The 19,916-nt window shown below is 41.6% G+C and overlaps 1 protein-coding gene across 5 annotated transcripts in view; it reads left to right on the forward strand.

Annotated features, from left to right (window-relative positions):
- Positions 1 to 19,916, forward strand: part of CHCHD6 (coiled-coil-helix-coiled-coil-helix domain containing 6) — a 109,667-nt gene that overhangs the window by 58,389 nt on the left and 31,362 nt on the right. For all 5 annotated transcript variants that reach the window (XM_017820676.1, XM_017820677.1, XM_017820678.1 and 2 more), the window contains one exon: positions 13,561 to 13,696. In XM_017820676.1, the coding sequence (XP_017676165.1) occupies positions 13,561 to 13,696 (136 nt within the window). The remainder of the gene's footprint in view (positions 1 to 13,560; positions 13,697 to 19,916) is intronic.

Below are 19,916 nucleotides of genomic sequence, written 5' to 3' on the forward strand. Positions count from 1 at the left end.
TGAGGGTGAAGGTGAACATCGTACCTTCTATTTCTTTACAGCAGAAGTTGCCAGCAGTAGCCAGGATTGCGCTGAGCTGGGCATTGGAGTGCACGATCTGGGATTGATAATGCCCTTTGATAACTGTACTTGCAGGAAGAATCATTGCTTTACCCCATCAGCCTGCAGTGTGTGTGTCTCTTAGAGCAGCATGCAGTGACCCTTTTCAGGATGTGTGCCTCACATGGGGGTCATGATAAGGGACAGGGTCAGGGAAGCTTCCTTCCTACTTTGCCATCCATGCTCATTTGGTAGGACTTGCAGTCTGTGTGTTGTGAGGTTCTCTTGTTTGGCACTGTACATTCAAGTCTTTCTGCAGCCTGTTTATGGTAATAAATGACAAGATCCTGTGATTTCAGTGGAAGTTTTGCTCATCCTGTTTTGTGCTTTTGTAGTAGACATACAAGCACAGTAGGTGTTAAGATAGGTTAGACTGATTTATGCAGATCTAGTAGTTTGGTTGGCAGGAATAAACTGACACTCCAGCAAAATTACATGAAGAGGAATATAGCCAAAGTATGAATGAAGTACAGGTCTGCCTGTTTCTAGTGCTGGACTACGACAGCTTCTTAAAGAAAGGAAACCAGGAGTGGCACTTTCTCCATCTGCAGAGGAGAGTCCATCTCCTTCACACAGTGTCTCTTCCCTAGCTTGTACTATCCCTGTTCCACTGTGAAGACCTGGCATTTGTGCCTTGTGAGACCAATCTACCCTGTATTTGTTCTCTTCTGCTGTTGTGTGTCAGCGGAGATGATGAAGGAGGGAAATAGGGCTGGGGCTGTTTCCACAGAGAGTGCCCTGTTTTTCAGAGTCCATGTTGAAGCAAAGAGAAGAAACATCTGAAACAAACCCCCAGTGTTTTCTTGGCATTTAGTGACTTTAATTCTTTTGTCAACACTTACAACTCTGCACAAGTGGTCACGTGTTCCAAGGACCATGTCCTCTCCTTAGTGATTGTCAAGCATTGCAGGATTTAGGAATATTGTACAAGCTTTCTACCAGTGACCCTTCACAGCATGCCTATGAGGTACGTGAGTAAACCTTCCTATCTCCCTTTCTATAGAAACAGAAGTGAAGTACTTAGTGCTGAGCTTCATATTAAATCACTGACACAGTCATTAGCTCTTGGTTTCCACTTCAAGACTTGATGCCTGCATGGCCTGACTTGTGCAATGGACCTTGTTCCTCATCTCTTCACCTGAACCCCGGCTACTCCTGTCTCCACGTTTCTCCTACCGCAGTGTCTCCTTCTCCTTTGTTCTGTGCTCTGCCCAACCTGTTTTTTTCTCCCAGGAAGAAGATCCTAGCAACAAGATACCACTGAGCACAGCTTTCAGCACCTTAAGCAACTTGCCCTTGTTGCTTACATGCTGTGATGAATTGGACAGTTGCCACGGACATGTTGTCTCAATGATGTTGTTATAATTGGTGCATTATTATTTTTCTCTTTTGTTAACCAACAGAATTAAAGTCAGGGGACCTAGAACTTTTTTCTTCTTTCTTTCCCTGTTTAGCAAACTGTGCACATCAGTAACCACCCACAAAGGAAGCAGCGTGTAAATAAAAAGCCAGTGCTCCCTGCCCTTCCCTTCGTTCCACATCCTTTTCTCGGTGTTCATAGAGCCATGACTCAGACTGGGTTTAGAGAAGACAACTTGCTAATCCCCTCCCTGCTACAGAGAATAAAATGGCATTTCATTCCAAGCTCTATTAATGCGCTCGCTCCAGGGATAAAGCAGCACTCCCAAAAGGCAGTGGCCAAATTTTTTTTCTGTTGCGTTGTCTTTGTCTTCTTTTGAGTGTTACATTTAGATTAGCTTCTGAGGATTAAATGTTATTACAGTCCCTGAATCTGTTAAGGGGAAGGAAAAAAACATCAGTAAAGAGGTTATGGCTTAGTGCAGCACTCCAGATTTATCCCCAGAATGCTGTTTTCTTAAAAAAAAAATTATTTCTTTTCCTTTGTGAAGGTTGTCTTATCACTTTTTTTTTTATTATTTTTGTAGTTGTTAATTTTGGATGCAAGAATTGGCCTGGGTGGGGGTGTATCTCTGAAAGGTAAAGCTGCAGAAATGGGGTGAGGGGATTAGGAAGCTGTTAAAAGATAAAATTGTTCTGAAGCTGAGTTTCCCTCTGAGATCTCCTTATAGTTTGCAGAAGTGTTTCTGAAGCTGCTTGCTGATGACTGTGTTGCTTTGCATGTTGTGCTGAGAGGACTGCATAAAGAATGTTGGTATCTTATCCTGATGGAGATCAGCCTTGAATCCAAGGCAGCTTTCCAGTGGAGAAACTGCCAAAGAGATTTACTCCATATGGGACTTACTATCTAAGAGTTTCATTTGATGGTCCTAAGATCTTTAAACTTAATGGACATGAGTATTTAAGGTGATTATGTTAGAGAAACCAGTAAGTAGTAAGTATCCTCCTGGGCTGAACTGTGGAGTAGAAAACCACAAAGTGAGGGTAGGGGAAGAAAGTTCATAGATGGATCATCTGCTGAGAGCAGGGAATTTATGGCTTGCTTTCAGTACTCATGGAAATGAAGGTTTTATTGAATTGCACAAGATTTTGAGGTTGATGACCTCTTAGTTAGAATGGCAACACTAACTGGGACCTAGAGAAACTAACTTTTTGTTTATGTAGATCTGGAAAGTTTATAAAATAATTATGTGGTGATACTTGAGTTTGTTAATCTTGAAATTTACCATGGGGCCTTGGGTATTTCAACAAAAGAGTGTGCCCAGGAGTTATATGGACAGTTGTAAAGCCCAAGGAGAAGGGTAAAGACATCATAGTTTTCAAACAAAATTGCTCTGGGATTTCTCCTACCATTAGATTAGATAAATGATTAATTTAGTGTTGAAATTCAGAGCCTTTGCAATAGGGATTTAAGAGTTTTAGGAAATGAGAGACTGATTATTGCTGGAAGCTCATCCACAGCCTTATCTCAAGATAGTGCTTTTGTGCCCTGCAATGATGTTACCTTCACCAAAATTATTTGGCTCCATCCCAGTCCTATTCTTCCCTTAGTGCTTGGTTTGTCTTGTTCCTTCTTCTGTCTGCACTGAGTCTGTTCCATAATCTTTAAACAAAGAGATGAGTTATTAGTAAAAGCTTTTCTGTTTCTCACTTTTATAAAGTTGCTCTTAGTAGGAAATTGGAATATTGCTGCAAGAGATTATAATGCATGAGTTTCCTCAAAGGTATTTCAAAAGAGGGTAAAAGTATATGGGTGAATTTAAACTTTGTCTCATTTTACATGGTGTGCATTTTACTGGAAGAAAAAGTTTCTGATTGTTTTCAATTCTGCTTCACAAAGTTTTTCACTCGTTACCTTAGCATGTAAACATTTTCCTTGTGAATTCTCGAAGGCCTATTGTTAAGCATCTGATTACATGAGTGCATTGATTTCCTAGCAAGGTATATTCTCCTACTGGTTTAGGAATATGATATGTGGTAATAGAAGTTGAATGTGTGCAATGGATTTGGGTGAATGTTCCAGTTGGACCAGATTATTCTTTTTTGAGCCAAATTTTAAATCTTGAGAATTTATTAGATTGTATACTTTATTCAAGCTGTTAAATCTTTTTTTCTGAAGTTCAGTTACTAAGATTCTGCTTCTAAATAAGATTTTCATTTTGCCCAGTTAGTAAAATGATGTTCTAATCTAGTGTTCACAGTATTGTCTTTCTTCTCATGCATGATGAGACATGACTAATAAATGAGTCCAATGAACTGAAATTGCAATTCTGTTAGCACTGAAAAACCGGTGTCTCTTCAAAACTGCAGGAGCATTTTTTCAACGGTATGTTGGTAGAACTTGGGCATTTGTAGAATAAGACCTGAATAGTAAAGACTGGAATAGCAAAGGAAGAGGTGCCAAAGACTCCATGTAGTCTGTTAAGAATGTTTCTCTTGCTATCGATTTTTACATGGAAAGCACTTGTTTTCTGTAGTAATGTTGCTTTTATAAAGCCTTTAGATCAGGGTTTGTTGGCAGGCCAAATTCAGATTGTTTTCAAAAGCGTGGATATTTGTGCAGCTGTTAAAACAAACCTCAGACATACTTCGTGCATCAGAGGACATGAAATATTTCGACTCAGAGTTCTTTATCGTGGAGAATGCAGTGAAAATAAAAGCAGATCTCTGCCCTCAGATTGGGAATTGCATATTCCAATGTGTACCATGGTGGAAGCAAAGTTTCTCCAGGTTTCATGATATTTTATTGTGTATTTACATGTAATGAGAGACCCACACCAAAATCCAGAACTTCCTGTGCCTTTGGACTCCCTTCCACTTGGCTTTAGTTGGGCAAGGTATCATGAGTACTAATTAATGACCCAACTTACCCTATTTCTGTTGTGTTTTTCTCCCTCTGTCTTCACTGTGTGTGTTGTATAGTGTGCTGGTGGTAATGGCATGGGGTTGACTTGAAAAGAACTGAGGATAAAGTTGTCTGGGGAAGCTTTCCAAGAAGAGTGGTGAATTAAAGATGTCAGAAGCAATAATGCCTGAGAAACCACTTGTTACCAGTGAATTAATGACTTGTTTGCTAATTAGCAGCCTAAGGCAAAGTTGAGGTAACACTCTAACAATCTGGTCATTAATTCAGTAGCAACTGATTTCAAGGGCAATGTTGCTATTTTGAACAGTAATTGTATTCCTGATTCTGGATTATACACTCTGTGTCCTTACTGTTGAGTCAGAGTCTCCTCCTGAAGAGATGGAAGGATGATAGAAGACACCAAATGCAAGTACCAGTGGGGAAAATTTGGGGAAATAGTTTGTTATGTAGGTCAGAGATTCTGAATTTCTGTCTTCTGAGAAATAAGGACTTTGGCAGAACAGCTGTGGCACCTTCCATCATGGTGATCCATCTGCACAGAGGAAGTTGGTGGTGTTTGATGTTGAGCTGATGAGAGACTGAAGTCCTTTTCTCTCTTATAAAGGGAGAGAAAAAAACCATCTCTGCCATCGTATCAGGCTTTGATGACTTGATTTTATTATTTCTTTGCTGTGATTTTGATAGTTCATGAAGTTACTCTGATAAAATAGGTTATGGAGTACTCAGCCTATTGTGAAAGAACCTTGCTGGGTTTGGTTCTTTGTGTGCTTTTATTTTTTTTGTTAGTCCTGGAAGTGTCTCTTGCTTGCACATCTGGGACATACACATACCATACCAACTACAGCTGTAACTAATTTGACCCAAAAACCTGGCATTTGGAAGGCAGGAGCTCCTTGTTCAGGGATGAACATAATTTCTTTGGAGAGAATGAGTCAGTGTTGTGCTGCCTGTGAGTGCCACCAACAGCACGATGAGGCAGCCTCTGAAGGCATGGGCTCACTTCACCTGAGACGTTTCATGTGCTCATCTCCAAACTTAAAACCATGTCATCTGAATTATTTTCTATAAGGATGCTTTCAATTTTCTGAGGACTTCTTGAAATTACAGTATATAAAAACAAACAAACAAAAAAAATTCCAACCTCCCCCTGCAAATAAAGACTCTGTGTGTGTGCTCTTTGAAAGCACCATTATTGATGTTCTCTGAGGGATGAGTAGCTTCTTAATGGGGATCTTTGCTGAGTCAGTGCTCAGCAAATTGCTCAGCAAGGTAAAAAGGGGCACTGTGGTTTTGAAGATTAGAGCATGTGGGTAGAAGCAAGGGGATTTTTTTAATAAGGTGAATGCTTAGCTTCAGATCCCACCTGAACTTTAACACTGGCAGCTTTATTCTCCTCTCAAAATTTGTTTTGATGTCTTTAGCAGGATATGCCACTCTGTCAGTGCAGAATATACTAATGGACTCATATTTCTGTCCATCACTGGTAGCCGTTTGTGTAGCATGGAGTAAACTGTGGGAACCTAATGCAGTGTTTAGTGGCATTTTGAAAAAAGCAACTGCAGTTCAAATGAGTGGTCAGGGTTTTCTTTTAAAAAGAACATTTTGTTAGCAGTCTGACATCATTACGAGATCATCTCACATAGGAGAAATTTACTGAACCTGCTGTCCCTTATGTCTTGTGGTTATATGAAATCAGCATATCACATCTTCAATTACTTTCTTTAGAATACTTTTTGGGAAGGAGTTTAATAGACCAACAGTTCCCCAGCGAACTCCCAGACCTTATAGCTCTGCCACAACCATATATTCCTAGGGCCTGTGCTACATACCTTCTGTAGGCTGCAGGCCTTCCCTTCCTAACCTGAGATCTTAACCAGTTTTTAGATTATGTTTTTTATCTGAAGAAAGAAAATCCCTATTCGGGTCACTTGTTGGGCTGTGTGTTGTTTTCAGATTCAGTTATTGCTTGCTATATTGCTTTTCTGCCTTGTGGGAGCTGAGCCAGCTTCCTTTCTGAATCAGAGAACTCCTTCCAGCAAGAAGATTCTGACTCATTCCTGCTTGGCTTCCAGAGACCGTTTTGCTGCTAACTTTAGGTTCTTCATCTTTGCTAGTCAACTTTTAGTAGCTTGGCATCTTTGGGAAAAAAATGGTGCATGCCTTTGTGGGCAGGAGATCCAGTTCTGTTAACTTCTGTATCTCTTGGCAAGTGAAGGAAGAGGCAGTAGTTTTCCTTACATCTTCCAAACTGGCAGTTTCTCATAACTCAGTATTCTACCATCATAATCAGTAAAGAATTTACATCCAAATGTACATTGGAATTACCCACTTGTGGGGAAAAGTCTCTCATTATTCCAAACCACTTGCCATCTGCCATGTAGAATGCTAATAGGGTTGATTAGTTATTGCATTTGCAAGTTCAGTAGGATAAGGACCATTTAATTTTATGTGGTTTGGTACAGGTTTTTTGCATGTTGCTACCCTTCTGCTCCCCTGGAGACCCCACAGCCCACCACCTCACCCCCAGTGCCTGCAGTGTATGGGGTGCTAAGGAAGCCAGTTAAATTTGTTTGAAACTGCACTTGGCAAAACACAAGAAGTACAAGTCAAATTCTTGTAGCATGACCCATTGGTCAAATGGGAAATGACCACTTGTGTGTGAGGAGAGGAGAGTTTGTTGTGCGTTGGCGTAAGTAAGATGGAGAGCTGAAACCAGCACTGGATGGGTCACACGATCTCTTTGCATCAGTTTCATCACCGAAATGGAGAAGTTGTCGTTGATTTCCAAAATTGGAGGTTGTTACAGAAAACTGCTGGATTTTAGTCATTTTTCATGACAATCTGTATGTTTTAGAGTTTGGATTTTCTGGGGTTTTTTTGTTTGTGGTTAGGGCAGGCTGTTCTTGCTGAATGCAGTGACACAGCAAGTGGCTGACACTTGAGATTTGGACATTTGTGTTGACTTTTGTTCTCAGTGATAGAATCTAATTACTTACACAGAAGAAGATTTCAGAACAGCATCTGTGTATCTGTGTTTGGAAGGAAAGGAGGATGTATCTGTCCTGGGAAGGACAAGGGTGCAGTGAATGTGTGAACTGCAGTGGGGAGTTGGGTGGCAGCTTCAAACAAGCTGTCAAAACAGGAATGGAGATTGGGAAGTACTTGAGTGACAAATTTTGTAGGATCACAGAGTCACCCTGAAACTCACAGTACTTTAAAATATGCATTCATTAGGCACTTCCATGAACAAGGGACAGAAGAAAAGATTCGGGTGACCTGTTTTTGAAATGCAGCTGTCAAGAGGGAGAAAGAGAGAGGGGAAATACTGCAGGTGTGCAGGACTGTGATGCTGACAGTGTGACAAGGCATATGGGAAGGATTTAGAAAGACAGGAATACAATGGCTTCAGTTGAAATTTGGAGGTAGTGGTCCTATTCCTGTGAAAATTGTTATGACGTTTCACCTTTTCTTTTGGTCTGCCTCCTCTTGCTCTAGACAGTATGTTACTTCTACAAGCCTTTTATTCCACTCAGATCAGTGGCAAAGCTTGATGAGCAGTGTTATGAATACTTGAGGCTGATCAGAAATATTTTCTTTCTGATCACATTAGTTTAGCCTCATGAGACATGCAGTTTGTTTACACTGTGCTAGGTTATGTAGCTTAAACATTACTGATTTTTTTTTTGTAGACGTTTGAATAATCTATTAAGCTTCTTCCATCCTTATTTCTCTTGCCAAACGGTTGCAACATGACTCTTCCTTCTTCCATTCAAGCCACGTTATCAAGCTGACATGCAGGATCAGGGAATCCCGTAGGTTGTAGTGAGGCCACAGTGTTTGCTTTGTGATAGTGCAGCATCCTGCAGCCTATGCTGAAAGTTAGCTTGCCTGGCTGTTTGTTCTGTACTGATGAGTTTGTTATATCTGAATGAAATGCTTCAATTGTGTTTAATTTTCTGCTGTAAATGTCAAGGATGCAATAATGAGAGAGAATGAAACCTTTCTGTGTGCTGTGTATTGTGACTGTCTGGAGTTATTTTTCTGACATGTTAGAGAAGCCATCAGAGCCAACTGTTACCCAAGGGAGGATGCAGTTTTACAGGTCAGTTAACCACTTATTGGGTTTTATATATGTACAGTGCAGCATGGCAGCACACCACATTTATGTGACCAAAGCATCACTGAGCTTAGTCTGAAGTGTGTGTAATGGACCCTGGATGTATAAACGTACCCACCAACTATATGACACGTCTCTGATTCCTTCCCAACATGCAGAAAGTGCTGCTGTGTGCCCTGGGTTTTGCTCACAGTGTTGCCCATGTACTTCATTGCTGATCTCTGGACCTGTCTGCACTGTAGTAACAGTGGTGACTAATGTGGTTTGCTCAAGTTAGCTCTGACACTGGTCTTCATAAAATAATGCAGCAGAAAGCTAATCCAGTCTTTGGATTTGATAGCCCACAGGAAATTCCAGGTTTCTGCCCCAATTAGGTTGCTGCTTGCAACTGTGTACTGGAGCCAGCTAATAAGTTGGCTTATATGAGGGACCCTGCATGTCTTTGTTTTTCAGTTTCTGAGCAGAGGTATCAAACTGTCTAGTTTTAGATACCATCAGTCCCTATCTCAGGTTTTTTCTCAACTTAAATGGTTTCCCAGAGTAAAATGTAAAAAAGAAGATCCTGCTCTTAACTCCATCTGGAATTGCTGTTCTCCCCGGTAAAGCCAAGTGACGGTGTGTTACTGTGGAGTTACTGATTTTGCACTAGTCTAAAAAACTGCCAAGTCCTAAAGCCATTAGGGTTGTATCTCTGCTTGGCTAGTCTGATTTTTCAGCTGGGTGAAAGGACGAGCAAATATATAGACATCTTCCAGCTTTCTCTTGCTTTCCAATACTGAGTCCATAATTCTTCCCAAAAGAGAACCTGTCAGCAGCAACTAACTAGTAGCCATTGTGCTGTGTTTGAAACCTTCTGTCTGTGGGTCTGTATCCTGATGATATGCCCTTAATCGCTTTTTGCAAGGAGTTTGGGTGTTTGTCTTTGGAAGCTGTGTTGCTTCTTGATTAATGGATGGACATTTAGACCAGCACTTTTCCTACTAGCACAGTGCTTATGATGGAAATTGTCAAAGAACCTTGCTTTAACCTCCCAGATGCTTAGGACTTCTTCATGGGGTTTATATCTGTGTAGGAATGAATTTGCCAAGACAAATGAATGCAGTTATTGACTGAAGCAGCCGTTACCTGCCGCTATTGAACAGTTAGGAGAGGGTTAAGAAGAAAACCTCTTCTGAGCCACTAGATTGGCCCTGACTAAGATGAATGTCTAATTCACTCCCAGCGTCCTTACTGCTGCCAGTAATAAAAAGCTTGGTTCACATATTCACCCCACTGCAGACGTTTCTCTTAAATTAAATATCAAGAGGACATATAATAGCACGATTCCACGCCAAGCCAATATTATCAGATTGATGTCAGCAGTGATAATAGAAGAAGGATAAGTTGATGAGATTTCATTTATTAAATAAAGGGAATACGCAGTGATAGAGAGGATTTGGTAACTCTCGGTGTCAAAATGCAGCAAGATCGTGCTCGTTCTGTCTTACCTCGAGGGATAGCGGAGAGAAGGATGCCCTTTGTTTAATTTTAAGGAAACCTCTCTCTTCTTTTCCAGACAAAGACCTGATTTAAATCCCTCCATGGGAGGGGGAGAGGAAGTTCTGAATTTCATACATTTCATGTGTATGTAGCACTGAACAGTGGTGAGGCAAAGGTTTCTTTCCTCTCTGTGATGGGGGAGGCACTGCTAATGAGTTTCATTTCTAGAGTCCTCTTTTTCTTTTTCTGACCTGTCATCCTTTCTCCTTTCCTCCTCCTTTAAACAGATGAGAGTGTGTCTTTTTGGTTTAATCTTTCATGTTCTGTATGTCCTGCATTTATTTATTTCCATGGTATTGTCAGAGCTCTTCTCCCAGACTTCCCTGTCTGCAGATATTGCCCCTCCCAGCCTTTCTCTCTTGCCTTTTTTCTAGCTGGTGTCAACGAGCCTCTTGGACCTGTTGTAGTGGCAGCAGTCAAACCTGTTTTATTCTAGACAGAAGTTAATTGTCTACCTCATTTGGTGGTGGTATATTATGCTTAAAACTGTGACCCACTTTAGATGATAGGTCAAAGCATACAAGTCTTCTGCTCTTCTTGTGTACAAACCTTATCTCTTCCTCACCATTTTCCTTCAAAAATAATAAAACCCCTCAAACAATGAGATATCAACAGCAGTGTGGTGGAATCTCCAGAAGATGAATTTAGACTTTCTAAAGATTGGTTAGTGCCAACAGCCTTGAGCTGGGCTGAGGTGAAGGGCGACAGTTGACTAAGGTCCATCTCCTTTGGAAGTCAATATGTCGTTGCACTCAGCAGAGATATTGCTGGTTGGACACTGCTGGTTTAATTCTTTTTTCTTTCAGGTATGTTCGAGTAAAGCCAGACAGAGACCTGTAAGGTACAGCTGGGGTGTGTGTGTAGGGCTGCACTTTCCCCTGTGTGGAAATGTCGCAACCTGAAGTTAAGACACTTGAAGTGAGCAGGAGGGTGGCATCCCCGTGAGTCAGACAGGGCAGGAGTTGTGACTGCTGTGCCAGGAGGAAAGCACCTTGAGCAACTGTTTACCAGAGCAGTTCAGATACCCCTTTCCAGTCCAGACGGGTACCAGAACTAGTCTGCTGGACATGGGTAACTTGTGTACTCCCAGACTCTGCAGTAACTTGCACTGATAATTACCTTAACCAACTTCGCAACTGGTTGGTTACTTCCTCTACACCTGTTTTGAGAAGCTGGTGCAATTGATGCATAACCACAGTTTGAGGTCTTATTTTTAAGAAATAAAGGAGAATATTCTTGCTATGATTTTGGGTACGTGGTAGCAAGTAAATCCTCCCTGCATTGTGGGAAGTGACATGTATGAATGCTGATTTAGGTTCTCTCTGGGCAATGCCTGTCCATGCTGATTGATCCCTTGCCTCTGGCAGCTTTAGGCAACACTCTGTGGCTTCTTGTAAATAGCCCTGTGGGCTGAGCACCAAGGGGTCTCCTAAAGAAGAGGGCCATGGACTTTGCAGTACTGTCCTAACTTCATATTTACTCTAGGCAGTGAAGACTGATGCCATAGGAGGGACAGTGAAGGAGCAGATCAAAAGCAAGGCACAATTCCTAAATCTCTCCCTGCTGACAAGGGCAACCCCAAGCATATTTCTAGGTATTTCTGAGATGTTCGTACCATGTTGTTCAGTTCAGATGAATACAGGCTGGTTTGTGGTGTGCTGTACCTTTTTTGCTCCTCCAGGTCTCTGTATGAAAATTGCAAAATGCCCTTCAGTTTAACATCGCCGAGTTTAGAAAACCTAATTTTAAAAGTCTTAACTTTTTCAATGAATTGAGGGATTTGGTGGTATTTCCTGACCTGGTATTGTTTGGTATCGTTTCCACAGTCTCACTGATTTGATTAGAGTGATATTAAAGTTAGTGACAAAGCAAAATGCCAACATTATGAGTTTCTGAAGCTCTCTCTGGGTTCTTTTCTATCCTAAAATTTGAAGATTTTTTTTTTTTTTTAGAATATGGATTTCAGAGGCTTTAAAGGTGATTTGCTATATAACATAGAAATTAGAAATGCACACTAGCCTCTAGGGACCATGCATGGAATAAGTTTCTTTTAAAACTGTAAGATTGCTGAAGAGGTGGAATTCTGTACAGTATCTTTGGTGGTTTCTGATCCAAATCTCAGTGTTGTAGAGTGTGGCTGTCATAATGTTACTGATAAATTCCTAGTCTGTCCATCTATGTTGGCAGTAAGACTGAGGACTGAAGAAGTATCAGTTAGAGTATGTCTCAGCCAAACTGTTTTTAGAGGGCAACCAGGTTGCTGATACAGAAAAGACAGAGTTGTTTTTCTTCTTTTTCTCCTTCTACTTGCTTTCCTGAGCACCTTACACAGATGTGCATGATTTGGAAACTCATATCTGAACTCTCTAAAAGCTTTTAGGAGATTTTGGTTTAACATTTTCCGTTTCTTAGAAATCTGTTCCACCTGAGAGAATGTGACATGCCCAGGAACAGGTCATGTTTTCTCTCTGCCTCGCTATGAATGAGTGCCTGTAGTTACTGTGGAAATGAATACATCATAGCATGGCATTAATGCCTGCCTGTAGCATCAAATGCTTTGGAAGGAAGAGGTGCATTTGATATTTGGGAACAGGCCTCTAAGCACATTGGGGCAGAAAATGCAAGGAGTTAAACAGATTTATGGTTTAGGAGATGACATCTGAGGATTGCTACACCTAAGCATATGTTCTGTTATTCTCTGGTAAAACATACCATGGCAATTGTGCTGCAAATTCCTGCAATTTGTGTCTGCCTGTCTGTGCAACTGATGTCACTGTTGTTACTGTGTTTGTGCCATTGTTGCTGGTATTGTTTTACAACGACCTTCCCCTTTATTGATGCTGTTGCTGATGATGTGCCATATGTACACATGCACATTAGAGTATAAGAACATCATCCTTAATTGTGCTTGGGTAGCTGTCAATGCCATTTACAGAGTAAATGTACTAATTGCTGCAGAAATACAAAGAAACAGATATCTGGTCTTGCTGTTATTCTGTTTTTTTTTTCTTCTAGTCGCTAGGAGGATTGCTCTGCTTCCAACTATGCTGGATTTTTTGAAGTGTTTAAATAGATGAGAATTCAATAAACTGAAGCACCTTATTCAACAAGTCTGTTCAGTTCCTTGTCAGACCGTTACAGATCTGGTACAGGCCCAGCCAGGATTCCTGAGTTTTGCCAGAAATTTCCAGTGTGAGTTGGGAAAATCATTGAAACTCTTGGATTTGATTTTTTTTTTTTTCCTCCTGACTGCAGAGGAGAGATATGTTTTATCTAAGGGTAAAGTGGCCTTCTACATCAACTTAAAGATTATGTTCCTTCTTTCTGCTAAGTACCTTAGATTTTTCAGCTGGAAAACTGTTGGTCATTTGACCCACTTTGGTGATAGCTGCTCCCACTGGTTTCTCTATTAGGACTACATGACTCCAGCACAAGATTAGTATGTGTGTTACTGGTAAAGTGGTAGTAAGTGACTGAAAACTCCTCTTCACACATCTTTCTGTGCTTGTTTTCCCTGCAGGAGGAAGAACACTGATCCTGTCTGTGCAAACCTGCAGTCTGAAATTCTGAAGTGCTACCAAGAAAATAAACGTGAAGTGCTCAAATGCTCAGAGCTGGCTAAGGAATATCAGCGCTGTGTTAGCGCAGCTCAGAAGGTAACAAAAGCTGCTCTGTTGTACTGGCTGGCTTTGCTGGCTTGTTTTGCATGGTGTTTTCTTCTGGGAAGCGCTTTTGAGAGCTGTGTTATCTGTTAGTCAAATCGCAGTCTTCATAGGAGACAAATTTTCCTTGGGATCCATTTTCCCACATTCATTCCACATTTCCCAGTCACACTGTGGTATGTCCCAACTTCACTCCCGTCAGTGAGTCCTGTTGTACCGAGCTGTCACCAGAACAGTAGCACTGATGCTCCCAGGTTTCAAAGTCAGTCACAAGGATTTTTTGAAGTTTTGCCTTCTTGGACGCTGGAAAATCCGTTTTGCCAATGTCTGGAACGTTTTGAATAGGCTCTAAACATCCTCCCATTACTGGACTTTGCAGTTGAAGGTCTTGCTTCCTTTCATTGCTGCATGAGGAAAGGTTCTGTACTGGGCAAAGCTGCTGTGTGTTAGGAAAGCTGCACAATCCTAAAAACTGTTCATCTTGTGCAGAAGGCCAGGACGCCTTATGGCTCTTCCTTCTGAGATGCAGAGTCCTGGTAGGTTCTGTTGATGCCTTAGGACAGTGGCTGCTCAGTACCTTGGAAAAATTTCTGGCTATTAAAACAAGTGAAGGGGAAAAGAAAGTGAAGTATTTGGACATTGCAACTAGGGCATGGTCCTGGGAAAAGTGAAGTGTGAAGGATGCTGTTTCCCACGTGAGAATTCAGTGGGTCAGGTGTCCCTCAAGGGCAGGCTTTTCTGTTTTGGTTTTGTTATTGAAGGGTAGAAAATTCTCCAAAAGGTGCTGAGGCTATAGTAAGGTGGATTTGGGGAAAAGGATGGTAATAGAAAATTGAATAGAAAATAGAAATTCTCTCATGGGATTACTAAAGCAAAGGGTGGGAGAGAGGTGGATATTTCATGGAAGCAGTCCTTCTCTGTCGCATTAGCATTGTGAGGGGAAGCTGTATGCCTGATTTAAGTATAACATGAAACAAGCTGCCAGCCGGCTCCCAGAAGAAGCCCGACAGAAGGAGATGGGAAAATTGTCAGGATATATTAGACCAAATGTTGTTGCTAGTCCTAGTGGAATTTTTTTCCTTCCTGTTTACAAAGAAGGTCTTTGTATGTCTGCAAATCAGCAAGGTTAAAGCTGCCAGGGAAAGGGCTTTTCTCTGATATCTTTAAAGTCCCCAGCTCCCAAAACATGTGGTTTCTTTTTCTTCCTCAGCTTTAAAGTAAAGTGGTTCCTGTGCTGCTGCTGCACAATCCGTGCCCCCGCTTGCTGCGAGCGGAGCATTGGTGCATCTACTGCCAGCCTCTCTTATCCTCCTTGCCTCCTCTAAATCAGGCTTGTAGCCTTTTCAGTGGAGTATATCTTTAGCAAATGCATTTACCAATACATCTTTATTGCATGCAGTGCGGGTGGAATGTGATTACCAAAGAAGACAGATTGCATTAAACTTCAGCATATTTGCAAGCTGCGGCTCCAACTCGCCTGAGAGAGGGGCTGGGATGCTGCCAGCCCTGAGCCCCAGCCCGACATTATTAAAGAGTAAATTGGAAGCTAAATGACTGGTAACAGCAGAGGGCAGTGAAAGATCCTATTAACTTGGATCTTTTTTGGATTTGTGTGGCGGTGGAGTTTCTGGTAGGCTTGCTTTATAAACCAAAAACTGGGGGTTGTCTGGTTGTCTTCGTTCCCAGAGTCTTCAGTGGACTTCAGGAATTTTTTCCCCACTGTTATTAGAAACTACCTGGAAGGAGCAGTGTGTAGGACATTAATTTGTTGTGGATGATGACAACATGGCAGAAAATCTTGCTATGTTTTAAGAAGGGGTGAGAGAGACTAAAGGTAACTAAACCTTTCAGCTAGATATAGGCACCAGAGGGTCCTGCAAGTACAACTTCAAATAAAACTTGTGTAAGGCAGTATGTATTCTGTGGTTTCCTTTTGTCCCAGGACAGCTCAAACCCTGACAATTTTCCTCACTGCTCTTACTGACTTCTGAGATATATGTAGCGATCACAAGCTGTTGTGTTTTATCATATAGCATTAAAACTCCCTCCTCCCTTCCCCTTTTTAAGCTGTTATTTTTCCTTAAGTTTAAATTAGCATCTTCTACCAAATGGCTTTGTCTCACGCATTCCTCATTCAGGAAATTCAGGTTGGAGGAATGTGGGAAAGAAAGGCCAGAATCTCTTAATTTCTTGGGTATTTTTTTACACTTTAAAAAAAAAACCAAAACCACAATTTGTTTTCCAGTAGAGGAGGTTGTAATCAAAGCTGGATATGTGACTTCAGCTCGCTTGCATGCTGGTGATTTGTTCTGCTGCTTTTTACTAAAGATTTTATAAGGCTTGGTGAATATTCTCTAATGAAGCATCTGGTGCTCTGCAAGTTCCTTTTGATGACTGGTAAAAATGTCTCCAGGGCATGGTATACATTAGACTCAGAGAAAGCAAGCTCTAGATTTCTAGACTGAAAATTACAGGTTACAGTGGATGAGAATAATTCTTTGCATCTTCCCCCTTACTGTTTTGGTTTGAGAGTGTTCCTTTGGGCACCCATTTCCCTTTGCCTGTTGCTGTGCACATCTCTGAGCGCGGAGCTGAGATCCACCCTCAGTTATTTCTCCCCCATGAACAAATATATTAGGTAATCATTTAATGAGTTTTAAAGTTTATTTTATACTCATTTCCTGTACAGCCCCTCTTCCTGGAACAGGTTACTTTATTATAGTGTATGGTAGGGTTATAGCTGATGTTACCTGTTTTGGATTTTTTCTGGCCATTGGACCATCTTCTGTAGTCAACAGAGGGCAATAGGCACCTTTAGAGCATGGTGCATCTGGCTCTAAAACAGTCATCTGAAATGGGCCAGCTGAATTGCCAGCCACGGGTATTTCTCTCTGCCACTTGGGAGGCACATCCAGAGCATGAACTACGAAGTTGGTGCCTGTACTGGGATGTTCATAGTTATGGGAGCAGGATCCTGCTCTGGTTGTCCGCCTTTGTAGCTAGTATGCTTTCAACTTGCCCTGCCTAACCTGCTCTCTGGCTTTTCCATTTGTTCCATCCTGAATGTGGAGTTTTGGTCCCGTTGCTGTAGGCTCACTGCAGCAACCTCAGCCCCCTTAGGCGCTGGGTTCCTTGCTGTATCCTGTGCTTTGCTTATGTGGAAGCTCCCTGACTTCAGAGTGTGTTACTGTGATATCTCCTGTTTAATTTAGGAGTGTTTTATCTTTTCTGGTGGTCTGTTTCCATGGCTCTGCAGAACTTCAGCTACAGCATAAAAATCGCTGGCTTTAAATCTAATAAAAGCTGGGATAATGGGACAGCTGTAGGAGGGGCAGTTCCCATTGTGTCTTTTAAAATTGCCTGTAGTTTATTGACCGCAAGTTTCACCAAGAGCTACTGCTGCCGTTAGATAATGAGAATTGAAAATTGCTGCTGCAGTTTCCCCAAGGCTTTATCTTGTGCCAGTGAGAAGAGGGTGTGGAAGGAAAAGGGGAGTGGGCAGTGGAATTCTGCATAATTTCTTAGTTTGAGTTCAGATGGAAGGGGAAAACAAGTGATTTTGTTTTAAAAAGTCTGAGTCCTATTAGTGAATTGCTTCCCCCCCCCATGCAAATATGCACTCACATGCAAGCTTTTCAGAGTATTTGTGTCCCATTCTGCTTCCCTTGTGTTCTGTTCACACCAATAGGTTAATCTGAATTTACGCAGAATTTTAGTTGGTTAATTTGTTATGTAATTGGTGCTTATACCAGAGAATCTCCAACCAGCTATCACTTGGAAAATGAGCACTCCAGTGACCATATATTAACACGATTTGAGATTTCAAACGGAACCTGCTTCCTTCAACTGTGTGCACAAAAAAGTCTGTTAGGGAGGAGCATGTATCCCTTTTCAGGTGTTTCCTTACTGTCTCCAGGTGCCTGTCTTTCACAGAAGGACCAAGGTGAAATTTTTTGTGCTCTAGCTCCTGGCCAAACCAAGCTATCAAGAGCTGTGTACTCAGACATGTGTATTCCCTTGTCAATAGAAGCTATATACATTGAGCTAGGAGCCATTCATAATTCTGCACCCTTTCTCTCTGTTCTGTGTCCAGCTTCTCAAAAATCTGCTATTCATAATAGACAAAGGTAAACCTACTTCTGTCAAGGCTTTAGGGCTTGTCTACATAAGGAAATTACAATGCAATAAACTAGTGAGTGAGTTTATGGTACAGCAACTTCTCTGTATGTGAACATGCTGAATTTGTAATGGAAGTGCAGGGAAAATTCACACACGTTTGCTGTGAGTCACTCTGCTACGTGCAAACAAGCCCTTGCAAAACACTGATTGACTGGATTCCAGCAGAGGGCCACTTTTAACATAACCTTGAGTTATCTGCATTCCGCTTTGCCCTTGACTATAATAAAAAGGAATGTGGTCAATTTATTGCGCTTACATTTCCAAGTGATCCTTGTAAGAGCCCAGTTCCCTTTTGGCACACACAGCAAAGCATTGCAACTCTGCTGGAAGTTTGTCTCTAATCAGGACAGGGACCTTGATTACTGAGAAGATGCCATAGGTAGTCCTGCAGTGTCCCATCCTGACGGAGCAGTTTTGCTCAAGCACTTTGGATCCTGCTGAAGTATGGCCTGCTGGGAGCTTTCATTCTGCTACCTGGATCTCTCTCTGCTTAAGAAAAACAGCTTTGGGATGCATTGGATGCCACGGGCTGCATTGCAGGTATCAGATCATTCTGGATCGTCAGGCTTTTGTTACAGTGTTGTGTCCATTCTGATGGATCACAAGGTACTTTATAGACAGGTTGTGTACTTATTGGGGTAGAGAGGAGCAGTCAGTGTGTGTGGCTGGGGAAAGAAAATTTGGACCAGGTATGGCAAGGCCTCTCTCTGTACTTGAGAAATGGCAGAATTTCTCTTCCCCTTGGGACTCTGCCGAGGTAGATCTTAGCTGTTGAGGTCTCATTGAGATCTATCACACAGTGCTACTTGAAATGCCAGTATACCTAACTTGGAAAGCTTTAGGGTTGTTTGAGCTTTCTGGATTTCAGCTTTGTAGTTTCAGATAAATCTGTGTGTTCCCTATCTAGAGGATGCTGTACCCAGCCATCCTCAGCTGGGTATGAGCCTGCCCTACCTACCTTTTGTCAGTTGGTCCTTGCTCAAAGCAAACATATCTCTAAAAGTGGGGGGTTTCTTTGCCTTCTCTTCAAAGGCAATTCTATCTCTTTTTTTTTTTTTTTCTAAATCTTTCTCTTTCAACCTTTATTTGTGCAAATGCTGTGGTGATAACACTGTTGGAGGGGTTTATGACTCAGTAAATGGTCCCCACAAGGGAGTCGGGGGAAGAGGCCGCAAGCTGCAGGCAGCTGCTGTTGTTTAGTTGTTAACACAGAGGACAGCAGCAGTGGATTAACTGCACCCAGGCATACCCTGACCTGATATTTGCAGAGGTGAAAAGGATCCATATTTTGCTTCTAATTATAAAGGATGAGAACAGTTATTGTTTTGATTTTTTCAAGGCAACAGTTATAGGTTCTGGTGGGTCTTGGGTCTGTACACAGCACATCGTATCCTCAAGAGTTCACTGGTGGATAAACTAAAAATATAGAGCTGCCTGAAAGGACATAACCCACCATCTTAGTATAAGAGGCATGTTCCAGAGTAAAATGCTGGCCTACTTAAAATGGAAATGTCTGCTGCTTGTACCTGGTATTTATGAAACTGGAGGCATAAGTTCTTTATTTGCTCTGTATCTCAGCACTTCACAAAGCTCTGATGTTCCCCACAGCCTAGTGTGTTGTCAGCACTTATTAACCCACATGAACAAATTCCTCTCTCTGTCTGCTGTTTGCAGTCCACATAAAGCCCAAACCTCCTGAAGTTTGTCATTTTCAAAGAAAATGAGCAAAAATAAGTTTAAAACTGTTCTCACTTGGCTGTGCTTCAAGGCTTCTCTTTCCTTAGTCCATACTCTGCATCATGTTTTCCTCTCAAGCTCTTATATCCGTTGCCTGATCTGAAAGGAGGGCTTTTGACCACATTTCTCTTCTCATAAACAGTCTGTTGTCTAATGGTTCAACGCCCAGTCCATGTGCATTTATTTTTGGTTTTCTGGTTTTTGATTGTTTGGGTTTTTTGACATTGATACACTGAGGCAGAATTGCCTTTGGGTCTAATTTCTCACTTGATGATTCTCATCTCAGATATACTTACAG

Source organism: Lepidothrix coronata, unplaced genomic scaffold (assembly GCF_001604755.1).
Source record: "Lepidothrix coronata isolate B3197 unplaced genomic scaffold, Lepidothrix_coronata-1.0 Scaffold84, whole genome shotgun sequence".
In the NCBI taxonomy this organism is placed as follows: Eukaryota; Metazoa; Chordata; class Aves; order Passeriformes; family Pipridae; genus Lepidothrix; species Lepidothrix coronata.